A 23,894-nucleotide genomic window follows, 5' to 3' on the forward strand; every position below is an offset into this window, starting at 1 on the left:
GGAATAGCAGCAGGGATGGATAAAACATGTGTGGAAATTATAAAGGCAGCAGGACCTATTGATCTACATTGGTTATATAGGCCGCTAAGGTATATATGGAGGAAAGAGCAAGTACCTGATGATTGGTATAAAGGTGTAATAATATCAGTATTTATGAAAGGTGACATAAAGGTACAGTATGTGACAATTATTGAGGAATTATACTGTTGTGACAAGTAGCCAAAATACTGGAGAGAATAACAAAAAGGAGGATAAGAGGAAGGGTGGAAAGAAATTTAGAAGAAGAGCAGCATGGATTTCGACAGGCCAGATCAACAATAGACCCTATATTTACCGCACGATTGCTGATGGAAGAACAGTGGGAATATGGAAAAGATCTGGTGATGGTATTACTTCATCTAGAGAAGGCATACAATAGTGTTAATAGAGAAAAGGTGTGGGAAACCATGGAAAGAAAAGGATATGGAAGGCAATCAAGGGAACTAGAGAAAGCAATGTATAAGAATTGTTTCAGTTGTGTCCAGACTCGAGTGGGGAGAACAGACTGGTTCAGAAACCAAACTGGACTAAGACAGGGAAGTGTATTGTCTCCACTTATGCTTATAATGGTCATGGATGAAATTCTAAAGGAAACAAAGGCAAGATATGGAGGGGATATGAAAATATTGTTGTTTGTAGATGACATAGTGATCTGGGAAGTCAACAATACAGAAGTGCAAATCCAACTCAAGGCTTTAAATTATTATATTGAGAAATATGGTATGAAAAAATAAGTGTGGATAAGAGCAAAACAGTGGTGATGCCAAGAGGAGAAAGAGAAGGAAAAGGAATCGTTAGTATCAGAGGACAAAACCTTGAGGTTGCTGAATACTTCAAATATTTGGGAAGTGAAATAATACAAAATGCAAGGTTGGATAAGGAGGTCAGCAGAAGAGTACAAGCAGAAAATACATGCTACCAGGATGTAAGGAACCTGATGTGGAATAGAGAAGTTCCTATGAAATATAAAGAGATAATGTACAAAATGTACTATACCCCTATTTTAACATATGCATCAAAGACTTGGACTTTGACAGCAAGAAATGAGAGTAAAATTCAGGCCAGTGAGATGAAGTTCCTGTGGAGTATTATAGGGAAGACAAGGAGAGACAGAGTAGAAAAACTGAGTGATAGGATGGAGAAGGATAACTTGAGGTGGTTTGGACGTGTTATGAGGATGGAGGAGGGAAGGATACCAAAACAAGTGTTGGAGGCTAAGATAGAAGGAAAGAGGGCAAGAGGGAGGACCAGAGCAAGATGGATGGACTCTGTAAAGAACAGTATAAGCAAATGAAGACTGGACTGGAATACAATTACTGAAGAGGAGTGGTGGAAGGAGAGGCAACAGTGGAGAAGTACCATCAATACTCCAACCTGGCAGGAGCTAGACAAGGGGAAATGAAAATAATGATGATGATGATGATGATGATGATGATGATGATGATGATGATGATGATGATGATGATCTGTAGATCCTAATGGGTGCATAGGAGATAGGGATCTATGCTCAGATGGCCTTCACTTGAACTACAGTGGTGCATATAAGTTGGAGGTTTTGTTTAGTAGAGTTATAGGGAGGTACATTCAGGGAAACGGGGTGGGCTAGTGAGCGGTGATGGTAGTATACAAAGGAGGAAGTCGAATAAGGATGACAAAGTTGTTGGGTGTTAAACTGTATAAGTATTGTAAAGAAAGAAGTAGAATTGAGTAATTTAAATAAATATATATTTACCAGATATTGGACTAGGAGCTGAATCATGGCTGAAAAGTGATGTTATGGATGCAGAAATTTTCTCATAATAGGATGGGAATGATAAGATGGGAGAGTGGGCTATTCATACCAGTGAAAGTAGAATTTGTAAGCTACACTGAAGAAAATGGAAATTGCAACATCCAGAAGGAGTGGTGCTACATTACTGCAACTGAACATGCAGGATGAGTGTTTGGTTCTGATTCGATGATTACACTTTCAGGTCCCTCTGACTGCAAGTTTGGACGACAATCAATACAGGATGTGCCCACCGCAAGCTGCAATACATTGATGAATTCGTCGAGTCATGGAGTCAATAAGGCCCTGGATCGCTTCCTGAGGAATTGTGGCCCAAGCTTGCTGCACTGCACAGGTCAGTTGTTCCAGAGCTGTGGGTGGCTGAGGACGGTTGGCCAGTTGTCAACCCATCATGTCCCACACATGATCAATAGGACTGAGGTCCGGGGATCCGACGGGCCATTCTAAGGTTGTGATGTCGTGGAGAGCTTCTCTGGAGATGTGTGCAGTGTGAACCCGGGCATTGTCCTGCTGAAACATCCATTAGCAATGCTCGCCATCATAGAGAGAACCACTGGATTCAGTACCCTATCAACGTACTGTCGAGGAGTTATAGTGCCTTCAACAAGCACTAATTGTGATTTCACATTAAAGCCAATAGCTCCCCAGACCATAATGCTTGGTGTTGGCCCTGTGTGCCTCTCGACAATAAGATCTGGGCGGCCCCTCTCCCCGGTACGTCGGCGTACACGATTCCGGCGATCACTGCAGGCAAGACAGAAGCGTGATTCATCACTAAAGACGACCCTATGCCATTCGTCGATCCATGCCGATCTTTCTCGATACCAGGCCAGCCTTACACGTCGCTGTTGTGGGGTCAATGGAACACTTTCTGCAGGGACACGGGCTTGTAAGCCAGCTGCACGCAGGCGATTACCAACTGTTTGTTGTGAAACGTGGGGTGCCACAGCTGCTCGAATTTGCGCTGCTGTTGCATGGGGTTCCATCCGGGCCATCCGAATTGTGCAGCGATCCTCTCTCACAGTTGTCTGTCGCGCTGGGCCTGTGCCAGGTCTACGAGTGTGGGTACCTTCATTTGACCATTGCTGCCATACACGTTGTACCATAGATGCCTGTCGGGCAACACGTGCAGCGACAGTCCTTAGCAATAATCCAGCCTCACACAGCCTAATTATCCGAGCCCTCTCAAACAGCGACAGTTGTTGATAGTGTGCTCTTCTCTGTCATCGAAGCATGTTTGACGGGGAACACTTCACTGCACAGACTGCAAGTCAACTATGCTACACCAGAGTCCGTATACTGGAGTAGATTCCTCCGCGACCAATCCCGTGGGGAGACCTGTAGCAACAATCCAATGGGTCTGAAACTTTGTTCGTTTACATATCTACATGGCATCGTTCCATATCTTGAAAATCAACACAAACGACCAATGCCTTCATGGTGTTGCAATTTCCATTTTCTTAAGTGTATGAAAAAGGATGAGAAACGTGAAATCCTAGGTATAAAGCTCATCTTTAAAGATAACAGGCAACTTGATGTTTTTGGGATGCATAGAACTGGGAAGGATGGTGCTGATGCAGAATTATTTTATAAGACAATTAGCTATGTGATTGACTGAATGATTGATTGATTGATTGATTGATTTAATGATTGATTGATTGATTGATTGATTGATTGATTGATTGATTGATTGATTGATTGATTGATTGAGTAGTGTGTCCTGAAGTCATTTATGTTGCTGAATGCTTGGCTTTCACCCACCACAGTGAGATAAAGAGAATCCAAATGAAAGTGAGGAAATTTCTAAGGACAGTCCTTGGCCCATATCAAACTTTTGAGGGTGAAGATCACCTGAGGTCAACTGCAGAGCTATACTATAAATTTGAAAAGCTCTAACTGTTATGACAATTGCCATCTTATGTTTTACAGTCATCTGTCTTTAATATAAATGCCAGAATATCTCAAAGAATTCTTAATCTACTCTTGACTTGGAAATGTACCACTCCATGGGCAACTGCAGTGGAGGAGGATCTGAGTAGTGCCTCTGAAACAATGGTTCAAGAAAGAAGTAAGTTCAGGACCTGGGTACATGGGTTAAAGGATCTACCAAAAAGAGTGAGAAAGCAATGGGTGCAAATTGGTCCGAAGAGGGAAGAACTGCATTCTCCATCAAGATGAAGGTGTACTGGAAATCCAGAAAGACTGACAAGTGTTAACTATGATCCTAAGAGGGAATAATAATAATAATAATAATAATAATAATAATAATAATAATAATAATAATAATAATAATAATAATAATAATAATAATAATAATATTCTGCTGTTTTTCGTACACCTGTGGGGTTGCGGGTGCGACTGTACGAACATGAGGTTTTGGCCCTGTTTTACGGACAGATGCCCTTCCTGTCACCAAAACTATGCGGAGGGATGTAATCACTATTACGTGTTTCTGTGGTGGTTGGTAGTGTGGTGTATTGTCTGAATATGAAGAGGAGAGTGTTGGGCCAAACACAAATGCCCAGTACCCAAGCCAGAAGAATTATTCAGACGTGATTAAAATCCCTGGTTATTTTTGTAACAGTAAATAAATAATCTTGTTAGAGCACTTTCAACCACTTTCTGTGTGGCTATCCTTGAATAATCTCTGGCACAGGATCACTTGATGTCTTGTGTTTGTTGGCAATATTACAGTTGAAAACACAGTTTTGTATTATGTATTCATATGGTGCATGTGATTTTAACTGTGTCTGTTCTTGGAGAATGTTGGTGTTTTGAGATATCAAGAGTATGTTTGATTCATATAGTTCTAAAGTATGAAAAGTGTGTCCTTAGAGTTGATTGTGGAGAATTTCAATGCTTCTATTGATGTCTGTGTATTAGTGTCTTGTGTCTAGTAAGTTATTTGTAAATGAAGTTTCTGTGCCATATTTGAGAGCTCTTAGGTGTTATGTGTATCTTGTTTAGAAATCTAAATGGATTTGTCTAATGTAGAAATTGGGACATTCACAACATTTGAGTTTTGCTCAGATTATTTTGTATTTTGTCAATTTTATTTTTGAAATCACTATCTTCAAAGGAAGATTCGAGAAAAATATCCATTATTTTCAATATTAACTTATTTTCTTCCTGGCCTTATCCCAATTATCTGGGGTTGCCAATAATGTGAATCAAACCCTGTTTTGAAGATGCTTGTAGTTTAAAGGGGCCTAACTTCTAAGGTCATCGGCCCAAACCCTGTTTTATGGTGCGATGCTCTTCCTAATGCCAATCCTATGTGGTGGGATGAATTCACTATTGCATGTATCTGTGGTGGTTGGAAGCGTGATGTGTTGTATGCAAATGAAGATGTGTATTACAACAATCACAAATATCCAGTCCACGAACTAACACTGAATGAACCAGATGCGGCTAAAATATCCGGCCCAGCTGGGATCAAACCCAGAGCCCTATTAAATGAAGGCCACTATGTTGACCATTCAACCGAGGAGTCAGACCACAATCAGATTTCTGTTATTATACAGCAAATAAGCAGTCTCTGTATCATATGTGCCTTAAAGAACACTTGCACTATGCAGGCTCAAAAAGTTAAATAACTGGGCATCACTGTTGTCCACTGTATAAAATGGATTTCTTCTGTAACAACTTCTAAACATCCTCTTTGAAAGGTTTTGTCATCTTTCTTGAATTAATGACAGAAATTCTAAACTGACTTCTACACTCTTAATACATATTTTTCAGCTACAGTTTTATATATTTTGAATCAAATTAATTTACTGTCTCTGAATACCAACCTTGAGAATGCTCTTGCAGACCAACATCAAATGCCAGTTTATCGTTGGAGGAGCTTGTGGACAGGCAGGCCAGGTACTATAACAAGAAAAGAAATAATCAACAAAATGTAACATAAAATATTATATTTGTTTGTATATATTACAATACTTCAAATTCTACATTCCTTGCACAGTAACACAAATCCCATGCTTGTAGAATCACCTGTCTACCATTTAGTGAGGATACTAGCAGTGAAACTTGGCCTTCAGTATAAACTGAATTTTAATTCTGAGATTAACTTTTCTACTTTTGTCAATTACATTTCAAGTAATTCTTTCAAAGCAGTGGTTTGATTCAAATACTCCACATAAAAGGGTATACAGCTTCATTATCATTGTCTACTGAGGTATGGCAGTTGCTCTGACACTAAGCAATCACTTATTTCTCATGCACACAGATAACTAGCTACATCAAGGCTGGAACCATTACATATATGAAACTCGATGGCATTTGGTCTGCAAATTTTGCCTGTAACCTTTGTGGCAATTCATTTTGATAGAGTTGTTGCTGTTAGTGCTATGTCATTTAAACATGACAGTGAATCAATCAATACATTTTCAACACAGTCTACCAGTCTACCATGTTTATCCTATGACAGTTTCAAGGCACTACTTACTGAAGGCACAATAGGCTTACCCCTTGACATAGACCAAATGACTTAAAATGATTTTAATAACACCTAATCATTATAAAAAGGAACCAAACCCAAAATCAATTGTACTATAGCCCTGACAGGATTTGGCTTATCAAGTGACCATTGCTCAGCCCTATGACTAAGGGATTACAAGGTGCTCAGTGTGACGAATCCTCCTGACCGCATTTCTTGGTTTTCTAGACCTGGTTTGCTATCTCACTGTCAGATAGCTCCTCGATTGTTCTCACATAATCTGAGTGGACCTTGAATGAGCTCTCAGATCCAGGTAATAATCCCTCACCAGGAATCAAACACAGAGCCTCCAGATAAGAGGCACACTCACTACCCCTAGACTGCAGAGCTGGTATAAAAAAAGGAAGCACTTTCCTCACATTTCTCTTCTGTTAGGATTAAACTGCACTCCTATTGATTTTAAGAGATGCTGGAATGCCAGTGTTATGTCCTGAAATTGAATTTTTTAAAATACCAGGAAATCTGCTGAACATAGGCATTCTGAAAAGCTGACTGACTGTGCCAGGATTTGATCCTGCACCCTTTATCAGAAGAGCAAAGACTTAACCAGCAGAGTTACTCACTGGCCCCTTCTGGTCTAACACCCAATGGAGGAAGTGGAGAGGAATGTCCACACTTTCACAGTCTCTTATGTAGAAGATGAGGGTAGTGTGGACAGCAGAGAATGTCTGCTAATAAAGGTACAGTATAAGTATTGGAAAGGAACAAACACATGTCAAATAAAGTCATATATGGAGAGACAGGAACATGAACGAAACACATAATAGGGTGAAGATGGCAATGTATGAAGATACAGAGATTGTCCTTGTCCTTTTGCATTTTCATGTTTGTTCTTGTTTCCTCTTTCTATTGCTCCCTCTTCCTACCCTGAGCTGTTATAGTGTTCATCCCATCATGTATTCCATTTCATGTTCTTATCTGTCTATACTGTATATGACTTGATCTGCTAATATTCCAATATTAAATGTTGATAGCTGGTTGAGTTGGCTATGAACTATCTGGAAAGTGAGGGAGCATATTAAAATCCTCGCAAAGGATCAAACATTGACCATTAAGTTACAGAGCTAACACCTGATCCAATGAATCACCATGGCTTGAATATAAATGGTTTAATGATAACCTAATATTAAACTCAGATTGTCATTAGACTCCAGTAATAAATTGGAACATCTTCATAGCCAAATAACCATTAAAAAATTAAATTAAAAGTAGCTGAAGAACTGTAATATTACCTATAATTAGTATTCATAAAGCTTGGCCTAACTAGGGATGACTAACGGAATCAGCTGACAAAGAAAGAATACTTACTTACCTGAATATTCTTCCAATATTCATACTGTGTTAGGAGATACTTATTGTATTATTCATATCAAGTTAATACTTCATGAAAGAAGATAAAATATTGATTTTAATATGATATTTTAAGTCTCTACCAGGGTATATCTTAGATCTCTCATATACAGTACAAGGCAAATGACAATCAAAACACTGTAGCAACCATAACATAAGTAGATCATACGCACCATATCACTGTTCTGATGTCGCAATAGGATAGCATTGCCATAGAGCAGTGTCCTATGACCAGAACCAGTTCCTTTGCCCTAAAACGGAAAACACAATATTACCATAACAGTCAAGATTAAAACTAGTCAATATAGGCTATATACAGTAAATTATATTATTCATACAATAGCACTGAGTTATATTAGTTGGAATAAAAAGTAAGGAAGGATATATTTAACATTAAAAGTCTAAAGTATGCAGATTAATGTTACTAGAAACATACTGAAAACCAAGAACAAAAATATTAATTTCATATTAATGCAAGCACTATTTCACAGGTGACCTGGATTCTAAGAACAAAGAAGACACAAAATTACTATTATCATGGTTAGTGGCTTCCTTATACAGAATACTTATCAAATGAAGTTTTACATCACCTCTGTAAGTAATGTCAGTAGGTTGCTACCTTGAATGTTCATGTGTAATCTGGAAAACTATCCTTAATGTGTTTCAAATCAAAACCAGATCTATATGCAGCTCTTTGTCAGGCTCATATGGCAGGAAGAATTTTAGATGATATTGTAGTACCAGTAAGGAAGTACTTGAGTTGTGTTCTGAAAGTTCATGATGGCAAGAACAACATTTCATTTGTCTCCACATAACCATATTGTGTCAAGAAAAATTGTTAACAAGAGAAGTTGCTCAACATACATGACCAAATCAAAGGGATGTAGTTTGGACATGGAATCATTTCTGAACAACGGGTAGTATTGATGATGTAGCCTGCACATGCCATTCACATTCTACAACTGCAACCAATGATCACTATCTCTGACTGTTGGCTCAAAGGAACCCCAAGCTGAATGCTTCATGACTATCTAACACTCATGGTGACTTCAGGACATTGTGTGTCTAATCAGGTTGTTAGGAACACATTCTACATTCTTGATGGAGATGGCAAAATCCAGTTCTTATATCCTGACACCATATAACCTGTTATAGATGGGCAATAAATCATGTTCAATGGATTCCAAGTATTAGCATAGGCTGGTATTTACTGATGAATGTTGCACATGTCTGAACCTAGACAACTGCAGACAATGTGTTTGGAGGGAACCTGATAATACTGCACATCTCAAACAGTGCTCAATGTCCAGTAAGGTGTTGGCTTCTGGGAAAGCATTACACAAGATCACTGTACACTTCCTGTGGTTGTACAGGGCACACTAAATGCTCCAAAAGTACAGGGATAACATACTCTAACAAACAGCAAAATTAAATCACCAGCATTTCAGGGAAGACTTCATCTGCTTGGATAATAATTTGTGTGTCAATTGAGTAGTTATCATTAACTGATATCATCTGAATGGAGTGGGCTGCCTGTTTCCCAAACATGAATACCACTGAATATGCCTGGGATAAATTAAAACGAGCTGTTTATTGATGTCATGAGAAGCTACATAACCCGCAGGACTTATATCGAATTGCCAGTGATTAATGGGAAAAATTGGACCAAGAATGGCATGTGGATGGTAGGTATGCCAAGACAAATGCACATATCTGAAACAAGGGGATGTACTACTCCATACGAACATGTAAAGACTATTGTAAGAAAATAAAAAGTACAGTTTTTGAGGAAGCAATGATATGATCTTATAAATGTTTTCATTTTTGGTTTGTTGAGCAGGAATTAAACCAAATATGTTATGAATCAGGCTCATTTTTGGTGTTAGTATCATAAACTATATACTTCATACGTGATGTAAAACTTTTTTTAAGTGTGTACAGTAGGTCTAATACGATTATAAGATTATATAATTATTATTTAGCCGGGCTGAGTGCCTCAGACGGTTGAGGCGCTGGCCCTCTGACTCCAACTTGGCAGGTTCGATCCTGGCTCAGTCCGGTGGTATTTGAAGGTGCTCAAATACGTCAGCCTCGTGTCGGTAGATTTACCCGCACGTAAAAGAACTCCTGCGGGACTAAATTCCAGCACTTCGGTGTCTCCAAAAACCGTAAAAGAGTAGTTAGTGGGACGTAAAGCAAATAACATTAATTGATTAATTTTATTATTATTTATGATAACTATAGTAATAAATTAAGAATCAACTTCATTAGCTATTCAAGAGAGAAACTTTTCTCATAAAACTGCACCTGATCTGCAGATTTTTAAAATTAAATCAAATTTACTAATATATATATCAAAACATGCACTTCTTTAAAAATTATTTGATACTGTCATCATTCAACAGTTCAGAGGCTCACCAGATCCTCCTAAAAAGATATCCAGCATCAACACTTTGTAGATGACAATATACTAAACTTAACTTGAAGTGCTGAGGCAAAAAGAGAAACATTTCCACTCAAAATACATCTGTGTTTAAACTACAGTACTCAAGACTCAGACTATTGATATCACATACAGTACTGGGAGTCACACTGGTGATGTACCACAAGTCTGAAAAGGTCTTACTTAATCATATTCCAGAACAATTTATATAAATGAGGAAATACAGTCGAAACCGGTTACAATGACCCTGAAGAGACCACCAATTAAGGGTTGTTATAAACAATAGGTCGCACAAACCGTTTTTCTGTTGTTTCTAAATATGTCATATGTAAGTTTTAGGCGCACACTTACATGGTATTGTAGTTCTCATTAACAAAGGTAGCTTTTGTATTAACTACCAATAATGTGTTTATAAAATGGTAATGTCCATGTACACAATAACAACAGAAAAAAATAGGTACTATACACAAGACAAACTGTCTTATCTGGTTGAAGCCACTTTTGTTAACAACATTCAGAATATAAACAAGATAACTCAGCTTATCTGGTTCACCGAGCTCGATAGCTGCAGTCGCTTAAGTGCGGCCAGTATCCAGTAATCGGGAGATAGTGGGTTCGAGCCCCACTATCGGCAGCCCTGAAGATGGTTTTCCGTGGTTTCCCATTTTCACAACAGGCAAATGCCAGGGCTGTACCTTAATTAAGGCCATGGTTGCTTCCTTCCACTTCCTAGGCCTTTCCTGTCCCATCGTCGCCGTAAGACCTATCTGTGTCGGTGCGACAAAAAGCAAATAGCTTATCTGGTTCTTATTGGGGACTGCATTGTATTTCTCAATAACCTGGAAGTAAAATTGGCTATTTACTCAGTATTATGAAGAAATTGCTTAGCTTGTTGGTGTCAAATGATGGAGAACACTAAAATTAATTGGTTACTGAAAAAATAAGAAAATCAAAGAAGGAAAAAAGACATCTGGTTTTTCCCCAGTATAAATGATTTGCAATACAGTATTTGTGGAGTGTGACTGAGAGAAATTCTTCTTCCAATGTTTTCACAGTAAGTACGACAATAATATGTCAGCTAAATATAAAATAATAAATGAAGAAAGACGTAGCAACAATGTAAACTAATCAATAATGTCACACATGGTCTTGGCTAATAAATGAGACGTCCTCCTTCTCTCTCTCCTTCGAAATTGTATAAATTGTTGGGTGTAATACACCCAATTCCTTGGCACCATTGATGTTTGTTTCCCCATTTTGTAATTGCCATATTATTTGTGACTTTCCTTCAATATTAAACACTTTCTCTTTATTTTGCGACATCTTCTCAGCGATGCTTGCCTTGACTGTTTAACAGACAGACTGTTTTGAAAATTACCATCTACTGAAAACAAGAATTTGAAAATAAGCTTTACACTGTTGTCAGCAATCCCCAAATGAGTAACAAACATCAACATCGGATGTTATAGTTGATGCATTTCTCCAAAAATCTGATAAAAATAAGCCATTTTATACAATATGGAATAATACATGTAATTAATCTCATAATAGAACCGTATTGAGGACAATATATTAAAATTATAAAATCCTTTTAATCACAACCACCTACTCAATACATTATATTACTCATTGAATTATAAAATAATCATGAGGTGTCTTAAATAAAGGAACATGTTTCGTTCGACATAGCGAACATCATCAGCCTTAATTTACAAGGATTAGGTCAGGGCCCTGAGCTGAATGATAAAAATTGTTAAAAGAGTGACAATACCATAATAAAAAGTAAAATGATAACATTAAACATGAAATTATAACAATATGTACAGATTAACAGCAAGTATGCAGAGGAATACTTTGAATGATGGTAGTCTATAAAGTTAAAACAAACATGAGGTTGTAAAAGTAAAAAGATATAGATATAGTAGATCTTAAATTATATGTCAATGCGTGAAGCGTGGATTAATTGTTGACTATGGAGTTCTTAATTGAGCAAAACAAAAGTTAAAATAGAGTTTATTGATTAGTGCGAGTCAAGTTGAGTCAGTTAAAAGGCGCAAAGCGACGAAGCTAAGGTTGAAATGACGTAAACTTCAGTAGTTAGGAATTCTGTAGGAGAGCCAACACGATGCCAAAAGGAAATACAGGTTGAACTAGTCCGTATTTACACGCTAGCAATAGAATTAAACTTATACAACGTAGGACACCAATGTGGACTCGTTAAGTAACGATAACTTGAAAGTAGGGAGAGTTCCAGCAAACCAGAATGGATGGAGCAGATTATGGGACAATTGGAGTTAGAAATCTGAAAAGAAAGAAAAGGGAGGAAAAATAAAATTATGTTATAATGAAAAAAAGTTAGTAAAAGTTAGAAGGAGGCTTACCCTTGGGACTAGTGTGAGGTGTTCGCTAACGTTGGCTGCGCGAATCAAACTGGCGAGTAACCTTATTGCTGCTTCTAGTATTGTATGTATGTATACGTAGAGGCGGGGAGTGAGTCATGTGAGGAGGAGGGGTGACCGATTCCTTAGGCGGGTCGGGTAATCGTGGAGGGGGTGTCGCATGAGAGGGCAGTAGAGTAGTAGTTGTTGTATTATTAACAGTTGTATAATTAAAGATTCTCGTAAAGTTATTATTATTTATATTGAAAAGAGAGAGTAGTTCTGGAATTTTCTCGATTATTGGACTTTTAATTTCTGAAGTATCATTTAAATTTTGATGCCCGTTGAAATGCTGGTCTAGGAATATGTAAATGTTCTCAAACTCTGTCATAAGTTTACTTTTATTGACGTATTTCAAGATTTGAAGGTCTTTATCAATTGTAGTAAAACTGTGGCCAGTCTCTTCCATATGGGTGCTCATGGCGGAATACTTTTTATGTTTCGAAGCGTTGTAATGTTCAAGGTATCTGGTCAAAAAGCTACGTCCAGTCTGTCCGATGTAGGAGAATCCACAATGGGTGCATTTAAGCCTATAGATACCAGAGTTCGAGAATTTATTGTGATTAATGTTAACTATATTTGAATTGAAGAATATATTACGGTTCGTATATCGGGTTCTATAAGCGATATTAATATCGTATTTCTTTAGAGGGTTAGTAACTTGAAATAGGCCTGGATTTGTGTAGGTGAAGGGAGCATATTTAGTTTTTTTAGGCTTGTCTGGAATCAATTTTGTTGCAGTTTTTAATTTTATCTTGTTAATGATTTTATTAATCATTAAGGGGTTATAGCCGTTAATTCTGGCTAAATCCTTAATATAGTTTAGTTCTTTTTTGCGATTTTCAGTTGTCAGCGGGATTTTTAATGCTCTATAGACAAGACTAAAAAATGCAGCCTGTTTATGAGATTGCGGATGTAAGGAATCGTTTCTTATAGTGATGGGGGCACAAGAAGGCTTTCTAAATATTTGAAAAATGAACTTATTATTCTCTCTTGAAATGTTTAAATCTAAAAAGTTTAGAGAACCATTGATCTCATCTTCCTTAGTGAATTTGACATCATTGTCAAGCTCATTAAGGGATGTTAGCACACTATGACTATCGTTTTTCTGTGTATCTATAATGGCAAAAGTGTCATCAACATACCTTAACCATAATTGAAGACCATTAATATTATTGATTATTTTGTTATTTTCCAAATCATCCATAAAGATATTAGCTAGAATGCCCGAGATCGGGTCACCCATTGCTAGGCCCTTTTGATGATATATTCTATTATTGAAGGTGAAATAGTTGTTATTAAGTACAAATTCTAACAGACTGATGAAATTATCTATTTCGCATTTGCTAAGGTTACTGTGTTTTAAAAGGTTTGATTTAATAATCTTGACAGTTTTGCTTACCGGAATATTGGAATACATATTGGTAATATCATAGGATACCATTATATGATTATGCTCAAGATTGAATGTCGATAATTTTTCACAAAATTCAACGGAATTTCTTATATAGGCTGTATTATTGAATTTAAAGTGTTTACTGAGAAAATTATGCAAAAATTTTGAAACTTTGTAAGAAGGGCTGTTCATGCAGTTGATGATAGGGCGTATAGGTACGTCTTTTTTATGGATTTTAGGCAAAGCTTTTGCAGTTGGAAGTTTCGGGTTCATTATTATAAGCCTCTGATACTCGTGCTCTTGTAGTAAGAACGGCAGATTCTTCAATAGGTTCTTCAAACTTCGTTGGATTTTGGGGGTGGGATCTTTATTAATAATAGTAAAACTGCCATTAGCGAAGAAATCTTCGGTTTTTTTAATGTAGTCATCTTTATGTAGTAATACTATGGTGGGACCTTTATCAGCTTTAGTGACGATGATATTATTATTATTAATTTTATTTCTTACATCATGTATTTGTTTGCTAAGGGTCGGATTCGAGGTAGTTTTCAGTTCTTTCGCCAGAAAAGGAAGCTTTTTCTTTATTTCGTATTTAATGTCTTTATGCACTTCTACGGAGAGTTTTTGAATGTTAGATTCAATTTCCGCGACTGTAGTAATCAGATCGTCGGTTTTTTTCGGGTTAGGCCAATTAAATTTCAGGCCTTTATCAAGGAGGGATAGTTCATTATCTGAAAAGTCAGTATTAGATAAGTTCACCGTAGTAGGAAAACGATTTAAGTCGGCGGAAGGGAGGTTAGTTTTACTGTTGACACTACTCTGTTTATTCTTAGTGTTTTGCAATTGTATCAGTTTATTGTCTAATGTTGTTTGTTTCGTCTTCACTATGTCATGTACCTTTTCATTGACAAACATGGAGTATGAACTCCATTCTAATGGGGACATACTAGAGGATATTTCAAGATGCGTCTTATAAAGTTGTAGGTTTAGGAACGATTTCTTTTTGTAATGCGCCTTGATTTCGTTTTTTAACCAAAATTCGTTAACTTTCGTTTGAGTTTTACGTAAATCAGAAATCGAAAAGTTTTTTCTTTGAAGGTGTTTTAGAAATTTGGGAATTAGTCCATGCTTCATACATTCTTTTAAAAATTGAATATCTCTAGATATTTTGCTGACCTTGACTTTGAGATTAAGATATCTATTCCTTTTCGTAGCCTGGTAGGCAGCTAAGTTACATGTAATTAATCTCATAATAGAACCGTATTGAGGACAATATATTAAAATTATAAAATCCTTTTAATCACAACCACCTACTCAATACATTATATTACTCATTGAATTATAAAATAATCATGAGGTGTCTTAAATAAAGGAACATGTTTCGTTCGACATAGCGAACATCATCAGCCTTAATTTACAAGGATTAGGTCAGGGCCCTGAGCTGAATGATAAAAATTGTTAAAAGAGTGACAATACCATAATAAAAAGTAAAATGATAACATTAAACATGAAATTATAACAATATGTACAGATTAACAGCAAGTATGCAGAGGAATACTTTGAATGATGGTAGTCTATAAAGTTAAAACAAACATGAGGTTGTAAAAGTAAAAAGATATAGATATAGTAGATCTTAAATTATATGTCAATGCGTGAAGCGTGGATTAATTGTTGACTATGGAGTTCTTAATTGAGCAAAACAAAAGTTAAAATAGAGTTTATTGATTAGTGCGAGTCAAGTTGAGTCAGTTAAAAGGCGCAAAGCGACGAAGCTAAGGTTGAAATGACGTAAACTTCAGTAGTTAGGAATTCTGTAGGAGAGCCAACACGATGCCAAAAGGAAATACAGGTTGAACTAGTCCGTATTTACACGCTAGCAATAGAATTAAACTTATACAACGTAGGACACCAATGTGGACTCGTTAAGTAACGATAACTTGAAAGTAGGGAGAGTTCCAGCAAACCAGAATGGATGGAGCAGATTATGGGACAATTGGAGTTAGAAATCTGAAAAGAAAGAAAAGGGAGGAAAAATAAAATTATGTTATAATGAAAAAAAGTTAGTAAAAGTTAGAAGGAGGCTTACCCTTGGGACTAGTGTGAGGTGTTCGCTAACGTTGGCTGCGCGAATCAAACTGGCGAGTAACCTTATTGCTGCTTCTAGTATTGTATGTATGTATACGTAGAGGCGGGGAGTGAGTCATGTGAGGAGGAGGGGTGACCGATTCCTTAGGCGGGTCGGGTAATCGTGGAGGGGGTGTCGCATGAGAGGGCAGTAGAGTAGTAGTTGTTGTATTATTAACAGTTGTATAATTAAAGATTCTCGTAAAGTTATTATTATTTATATTGAAAAGAGAGAGTAGTTCTGGAATTTTCTCGATTATTGGACTTTTAATTTCTGAAGTATCATTTAAATTTTGATGCCCGTTGAAATGCTGGTCTAGGAATATGTAAATGTTCTCAAACTCTGTCATAAGTTTACTTTTATTGACGTATTTCAAGATTTGAAGGTCTTTATCAATTGTAGTAAAACTGTGGCCAGTCTCTTCCATATGGGTGCTCATGGCGGAATACTTTTTATGTTTCGAAGCGTTGTAATGTTCAAGGTATCTGGTCAAAAAGCTACGTCCAGTCTGTCCGATGTAGGAGAATCCACAATGGGTGCATTTAAGCCTATAGATACCAGAGTTCGAGAATTTATTGTGATTAATGTTAACTATATTTGAATTGAAGAATATATTACGGTTCGTATATCGGGTTCTATAAGCGATATTAATATCGTATTTCTTTAGAGGGTTAGTAACTTGAAATAGGCCTGGATTTGTGTAGGTGAAGGGAGCATATTTAGTTTTTTTAGGCTTGTCTGGAATCAATTTTGTTGCAGTTTTTAATTATATCTTGTTAATGATTTTATTAATCATTAAGGGGTTATAGCCGTTGATTTAAAATATGGAATAATAAGCGAGTTGTTAAATACAGTGTTTATATAGGATAAAGACAAAACCATTAAATTTTGCTATTATATCCAATATGTCATTAAAAGCGATGACAATGAAAATTGAAAAGATTGCTCCTCCTAATCAACACAAAATGTACTTAAAAGAATTATCTTTTATCCAGGACTAGTTTTGGATGCTCTCATTGGGCCACCTTCAGCTTTATAGATAAAATACAAATAGGCACACATTAAAAAAATTTAACAACCATAGAATAAAAGGGCACATCATATTTGATACTAATTTAACATAGCTTTCAATATGTAGTTCGTTTTAACTTTGTGAAGAATTGTATGATCTAGAAGTCCTTATCAGTACTGATATATATTAATGCACCTGTGTATATGATATAATTAAACCATAGTCTATATGACTTATTTATAAAACTCAGTTTACATTACAATGTAACAATCTTTCATTCAGTTTATAATCATGTTGATCCTTGCGGAAAAATTTAATTTGATTGTTAAAGTCAACTTTAATGTACACTGATATACCTGACTACGTATGAATTTCTATTAAGTACAATAAATTAAAACTTGGTCCAATTTGACCTATTTATATGAATAAAACTTGTTTATAAACATCATGTATAGTCTCCTTATGTTTACAATCATTAAAATGTCCTTGACTGCCAGAAAGTTGATAGTCTTTGCTCTGTATGGTATTTAAATGTAAAATTACTTGAAGCTGTATTGATAATATCGAAATGTTGACTTGTTTACTGTGTGAGGGAACATCTTTCACAATTTCAGTTGCCAGTATACTGTAAATTTCCACTGTTGTTTGAAAGAAAGGACTCCTGTATTTGAAAACTATATCTTGAATCTGGTTGAAGGTTCTTGTTGTTTTGGAGTGTCTGTTGATCGTGCTCTCCATATATTGCTCGTTGTTATCTGCGTAAGTTTTATCTAAAAAGCTGAAGATGGCCCAATGAAAGGAACAATAATTAGTCCTGAAAGTATATTCTGTGTTGATTAGGAGGAGCAATCTTTTCCATTTTCATTGTCATCATAAATCATCAACATGGAGATGAAACTAATAAATTACATTAAAAGCGATGTCACAATAAACAGTTTCGACTGTAGTTATAAATCATTCTGTACCTCAAGATACAGTAAAACCCCAGTAAAATGTTCTTCATAAAAATCATGCATTAAATGCATATTAACCAAGACCCTGTATTAACCACATACTGTACATAAAATATAACAGATACAAAACATTTTCAATTTTTTAAAAACATTTTTACTGAAATATCGTATAAATAAGATTATAAATGCTACATGCGCCTCATGCCAAGATATTATAGAGTATTTATTTTCAACACTAGACCTCTTAATGATATAGCCATACTACACTTAATTCTTACAGGAAAAGAACTCACTAATCATAATCAATTTCCTAGACAAACAATGAATAACAACATTTTCTACACAATTTAATTGTGAATTTACACTCATTGACATATCATCAGAAATTGTTATATCACTTGCAAAGTGCAAGGGTGTCTTGTTATGTGGGGAACAGTTCAACTGATTTGTCTTTTACATCCCCTTCTTCATCAGTTGTGGCACTGGCATGATTTCCTAGGGTTTCATCTATTCAAAAATTTCTGAAGTGAGTTTAACACTCATTTTAATCACAAACACACTTCAGTACAGCAAGGACAACATGAAACTGACAAGCAGAACTAAGAAATGTGAGTATAAGAGACAAGGGGTAACAAAACAACAATCATGGTACTGTACTGTATTAATGTATAAGTTTAAAGAATGAAGGAAAGAGAACTAATACTTAGCAGAGCCAGTAAGTAAAGGGTGAAATATTTTACAGATTAATGACCGTAGTGAGAACAAGTAATGAACATGTAACTTTACTTCCAATCATTACTGAAAATGAATTTTAAATAGTCCACAAATGAAGTGTGATATATGGGATTTGAGCACAATATATACAATACACAACGGGAACACCCATGATTATTCATCAGACCAATATACAGGGAAATTTTTAACAGCCTTATGTGCAGGGACATATTATGTGGGACAGTGTATTAAATGTGTATGTATTATTGGGATTTCACTGTAGTTCCATAGCTCAAAAAAGAATCTTTTCCCTTTTTTTTTTTCTTTTTTTTTTTTTCTTTTCTGAATGACTTGACACATTGCTAATTTAAAATATACTCAAATATACATTAACTCTTCCAAACATAGAAAAGAAAAATAATGGTTCATTCAGTGGGTATCAAAGTTTTTTTTTTAAATTATCGGATATTCCTGTCCTTTACACAGAGCCTCATTCTATACAGCCTACACTCATTATCAGTTATCTTATGTTCTCATAGTGAGTTCCATGCTCTAATTGCATTAAAAAGAGTGCAATCTTAAAATACATTTATAGAGATTTTGAATTTTAACAACCAGTGGTCTAGTCTCAGGAATGTATAGGAACACCCATATTTATTCACAAGACCAAATTCTTCTCAAGATATCTCTGAGACTACAGAGTAAGAAGACAAGCTACTCAACTACTCAATGTGTTTCAAGCTGTTAGACGAGAGGTGGCGTGGAATGATGTCAGTAGATGAATAGGCTTGAATAGTGTGTTTAAAAATAGGAAGAATCATATGAAGATAAAGCTGGATTACAAGTGGACAAATTGAGGCAAATACTCTTTTATAGGAAGAGATATTACGGATTGGAATAATTTACCAAAGGAAATGTTCTATAGATTGCCAACTTCTTTGAAATCATTTTTAAAAAAAGATTATATAAAAAATTAATAGGGAATCTGCCAACTGGGCAACAGCCCTAAATGTACATCAGTGGTAGTTGATTGATCGACTGATTGATTCTCTATTGCCGGGCTGAGTGGCTCAGACGGTTAAGGCGCTGGCTTTCTAACCCCAACTTGGCAGGTTCGATCCTGGCTCAGTCCGGTGGTATTTGAAGGTGCTCAAATACGACAGCCCCGTGTCGGTAGATTTACTGGCACGTAAAAGAACTCCTGCGGGACTAAATTCCGGCACCTCGGCGTCTCCGAAGACCTTAAAAAGTAGTTAGTGGGACGTTAAACAAATAACATTATTATTATTGATTCTCTATTATCACTGAAGTGAAGGAGAAAGGTAAGAGAGGCAATGCTGCCTTGCGTGGGAATCCACAATTGACAGATATGAGGTAAAGTTGTGGTGGTGATTATTGTTTCTTACACTAAACTAAAAATAGTAACCAAGGAAAACATTTTTGATGAGCTATACACCAATATGCTTAAATTTTATTCAGGTATGGTGGTGATTCTAGTTTCAAGGGGCAATACACTTAGATTATCGACTGCTGGGAAATGGAATAAAAAAAATTAAAAATATACATACAGATAAATCATGAGCTTAAAATTATCTTGAATTATTTAGAAATTCTTTGATCATTCTTAGAAAATTCACACATAGTTTTAAGAAATAAATACTAGTAACATGATTAAATACAAATATTTTGTTAATGAAGCCACTCTTTTTCAGCATCAACTTATTTAGTATAACTTAAAGCTATTCAGTCTGTCAAACACGAAAACTATAAAATACTTGTAAAAAATTAAGAGTTATAAGTGGAATGACATGTTTCGTTCTATAAGAACATCCTCTGATTCTAATCACCTTTAACCATGCATATGTATTATGTACAAAATTGTTTAGATTGCATAAACTTGTCAATGATTGTCAATTGGTGATATTATGAAACAAGGAAAGCAAAATGTCTCTCACAGTTACTTAAATGTCAACAAAAGGCCTTTAGATTCAGAATTCACTCATTTGTTTCATAATATCACCAATTCACAGTTACTGACAAATTTATGCAACAGAAACAATTTTGTACATAATATATATGCAGGGTTAAAAGTGATTTTTTTAGAATCTGAGGATGTTCTTGTAAAACAAAACATGTCATTCCACTTATAATAAATTGTTCTCTTTTTAAACATATTTTATAGTGTTCTAGGTGTTATATTCATGTTCGACAGACTGAAGCTTCAAGTTATATAATCACAAATAAAGACAATTCTATAGTAAATATTAGTAACAATCATTTCCAAAAATAAGCAGCTTATCTAGGACTCTAACTGAAAATTTGCTGCATTGAAGATGATTGTGCTTCATCTGTAGGAGCAAAGTTGGAGAGCTACTGAAGACAAAAATATCCACAGCATGGTAAATAATTCACATGAACATGTTACAATAACATGCAGTTTCCCATACACAGTAGATGCTACCCACCCTCACTGGAGAGTCCACCTTACAAGGGCTGTACTAGGCTAGCTATAAAAGCAAAACCAAACCCCATGGCACTACAGCCCTTGAAGGGCCTTGGCTTACCAAGCAACTGCTGCTCAGCCCGAAGGCCTGCAGATTACGAGGTGTCGTGTGGTCAGCACGACGAATCCTCTCGGCCGTTATTCTTGGCTTTCTAGACCGGGGCCGCTACCTCATCGTCAGATAGCTCCTCAATTCTAATCACGTAGGCTGAGTGTACCTTGAACCAGCCCTCAGGTCCAGGTAAAAATCCCTGACCTGGCCGGGAATCGAACCCGGGGCCTCCGGGTAAGAGGCAGGCACACTACCCCTACACCACGGGGCTGGTAGGCTAGCTATAGTTACACTAAATTATTGTTGTTATTATTATCATCATCATTAACTTTACCGGCCACATTGGACCACTTGAGTCATTCCTCGTTCACCTACTTCTTGAAGGTTATTCTGTTTGGTTCCTGTGATCTGCCCAATACTTTATCATTCATTTCGATTGTAATTTTCTCAATTCGTCTGAAATCGCTATAGACATTTCTATGTGTCATTCCTGCTGAAAATTTGTGAGTCTTAAGAAAGGTGTTTATTTTATTTCTGTTCTCTGCATCTGCTATCACTAGTCCAACTGCTTTGAGATCATGCTGAATTTTGTGGATCCATTGTCCTTTTGTCTTCTTTCCAGGGTTTCTCATCACTATTTGTAAAATCCTGTTTCCTGGCAGTTACAATATGTGAAAGAAATAAGAGTTTTTCTTCTTCATTGAACTGGTGATAAACAGTTTCATTGGGAAGTATTCGCCAGACTCCTTTGACCTGGTATTTTTTAATTATGCAAATTCTAATTTTTCTTCTTTCAGTTTTTAGGGGTGGATTTGTTCTTTTGTTTTTAATTTGGAAGGGGGTTTCACAAGTGTAAGTGGCTTCTGGGAGAGTTGCAGTTTTATAGTGTAGGATCTTGGTGTCTACTACAAGCATTTCTTATTATACATTGACCAGATTAGAAATTAGGATTTGTTTCATTTTGTTGGTTCTATTTTATCATATTTCTTTCTCGTTTAAGTTGTGTGTGATGATTTCTCAAAGATATTAAAAATTGCAGAACTGTGTTAATTTTTCAGTCATTTATGAAAACTCTATTTAGGCTCAAGGGTTTCATGGGCATGATCTGTTTTCTCTAAGGATAATTGTAATCCCATTTTTAGGGCAATTTTTTGGAGGGTGGTAATCTGGACATGAACTTCTTCCAAGTCAAGGGCTAAGAGAGCTAAATTGTCCATACACCCCAGGCAGTTTGTTCTTATTGAGTATTTTGCTCCAGTTTTGATTTTAGGCAGGTCACTCTGGAACCACAGCTTGGAGAATACCGAGGAGGATTTCACCCATACATAAGCTGCCCAGACCAAATTCTCAACCTGAAACTACTAATGGAATATTACAAATGCAGAAATTATTTCAAATAAAGCATATAATAGATACAATAAAAACTGGCCTTAGATAAGGTGACGTATTATCCCCACAGCTTTTCAACATGGCTCTCAATTACATCGTGAAACTTTGTCAGTTTCCCAATATTTTTCCAGATTTCTGCAAAGACTAGGTTTTTGCTGCATGCCTTGTAATTTTTTAAATTCTATTGCAAGTTCTACTTCATTGATGGTTGTGAATCTATCGGATCAGGGGTGGTTAAAATGGGTGTTTTGGTGTTTACTGAAACATTTCTAGTGGGTCATTGCTATTTAGAAAGTTGAATGTTTCATGAGAATCTCTGCATTTTCTTGGTTATTATGAGCTAACTTTCCTGATTTATCTCTCAGCATTAATGTTGGGGGTCATATGTTTAAAGATACAGTATCTGCCAAGAATTCTGTAAAAATCTCTGAATTGTTTTTTCTTAAAATTCTCTTCTATCCTTTCTAGGGTGTTTTTAAGTTTACATTTTGTTTGTCTGGTAATTTTATTACTATTTTATTTTACATTTTATGGCCTTCATTGGACCACTTTAGTCAATTATACAATGGATTTTTCAATTTTCTCTCAGCCCAGTACTTCTTCATTCTCTCGGATCTTGATTTTCTGTCCTCGTCTGAAATCACTCTTCCCATGGTTTGTCTGTTGACCTCAGTCTGTATTTAGGCGTCTATGTTTTTGAGTGTCTTGATTCTGTGCGTCTTGTTTTTTAAATCCTCTACTATGATTTGTAGTTCCTTCATATATTCTTTGATTTCTGTAATCCACTTAATATTACTCTTACTGTTCCACAAATTTTATATTATTATGCTGCTGATTCTATTTTCAGGTGTTCTAATTAGGTGACCAAAGAATGACATTAGATTTTTCTGATAGTGCGCATTACCGGTTCTATTTCTTTGTAGACTGTTTCATTAGAAACTTGTCTCCAGTGTCTGATTATTCTTCTTTCTATTTTGAGTATTCTGTCTATTGTTTTGAAAATGGTTTCACTAGCGTATGTTATTTCTGGTTGTACAACTGTTTTATAATGCTTTAATTTTTGGCTATTGAGAGGTCTTTTCTGTTGTATGTGTTTTTGGTGAATTATTGAGCTTTGGTTAATTTGTTTATTCTATTTTGCCATGTTTGCTTTTCATTAAGGTTGTATGTTTTCACCTAAATATTTTAAT

General features: G+C 36.0%; 1 protein-coding gene across 1 annotated transcript in view; it reads right to left on the reverse strand.

The window, feature by feature from the left end:
• RyR (Ryanodine receptor) overlaps positions 1 to 23,894 on the reverse strand; it is a 623,761-nt gene that overhangs the window by 434,189 nt on the left and 165,678 nt on the right. The window contains exons 5-6 of the mRNA XM_067151578.2: positions 7,853 to 7,930; positions 5,623 to 5,698 (exon numbers count right to left, since the gene is read on the reverse strand). Of these exons, the coding sequence (XP_067007679.2) occupies positions 5,623 to 5,698; positions 7,853 to 7,930 (154 nt within the window). The remainder of the gene's footprint in view (positions 1 to 5,622; positions 5,699 to 7,852; positions 7,931 to 23,894) is intronic.

The sequence above is a fragment of the Anabrus simplex genome, chromosome 7, assembly GCF_040414725.1.
Source record: "Anabrus simplex isolate iqAnaSimp1 chromosome 7, ASM4041472v1, whole genome shotgun sequence".
NCBI classification, from domain to species: Eukaryota; Metazoa; Arthropoda; class Insecta; order Orthoptera; family Tettigoniidae; genus Anabrus; species Anabrus simplex.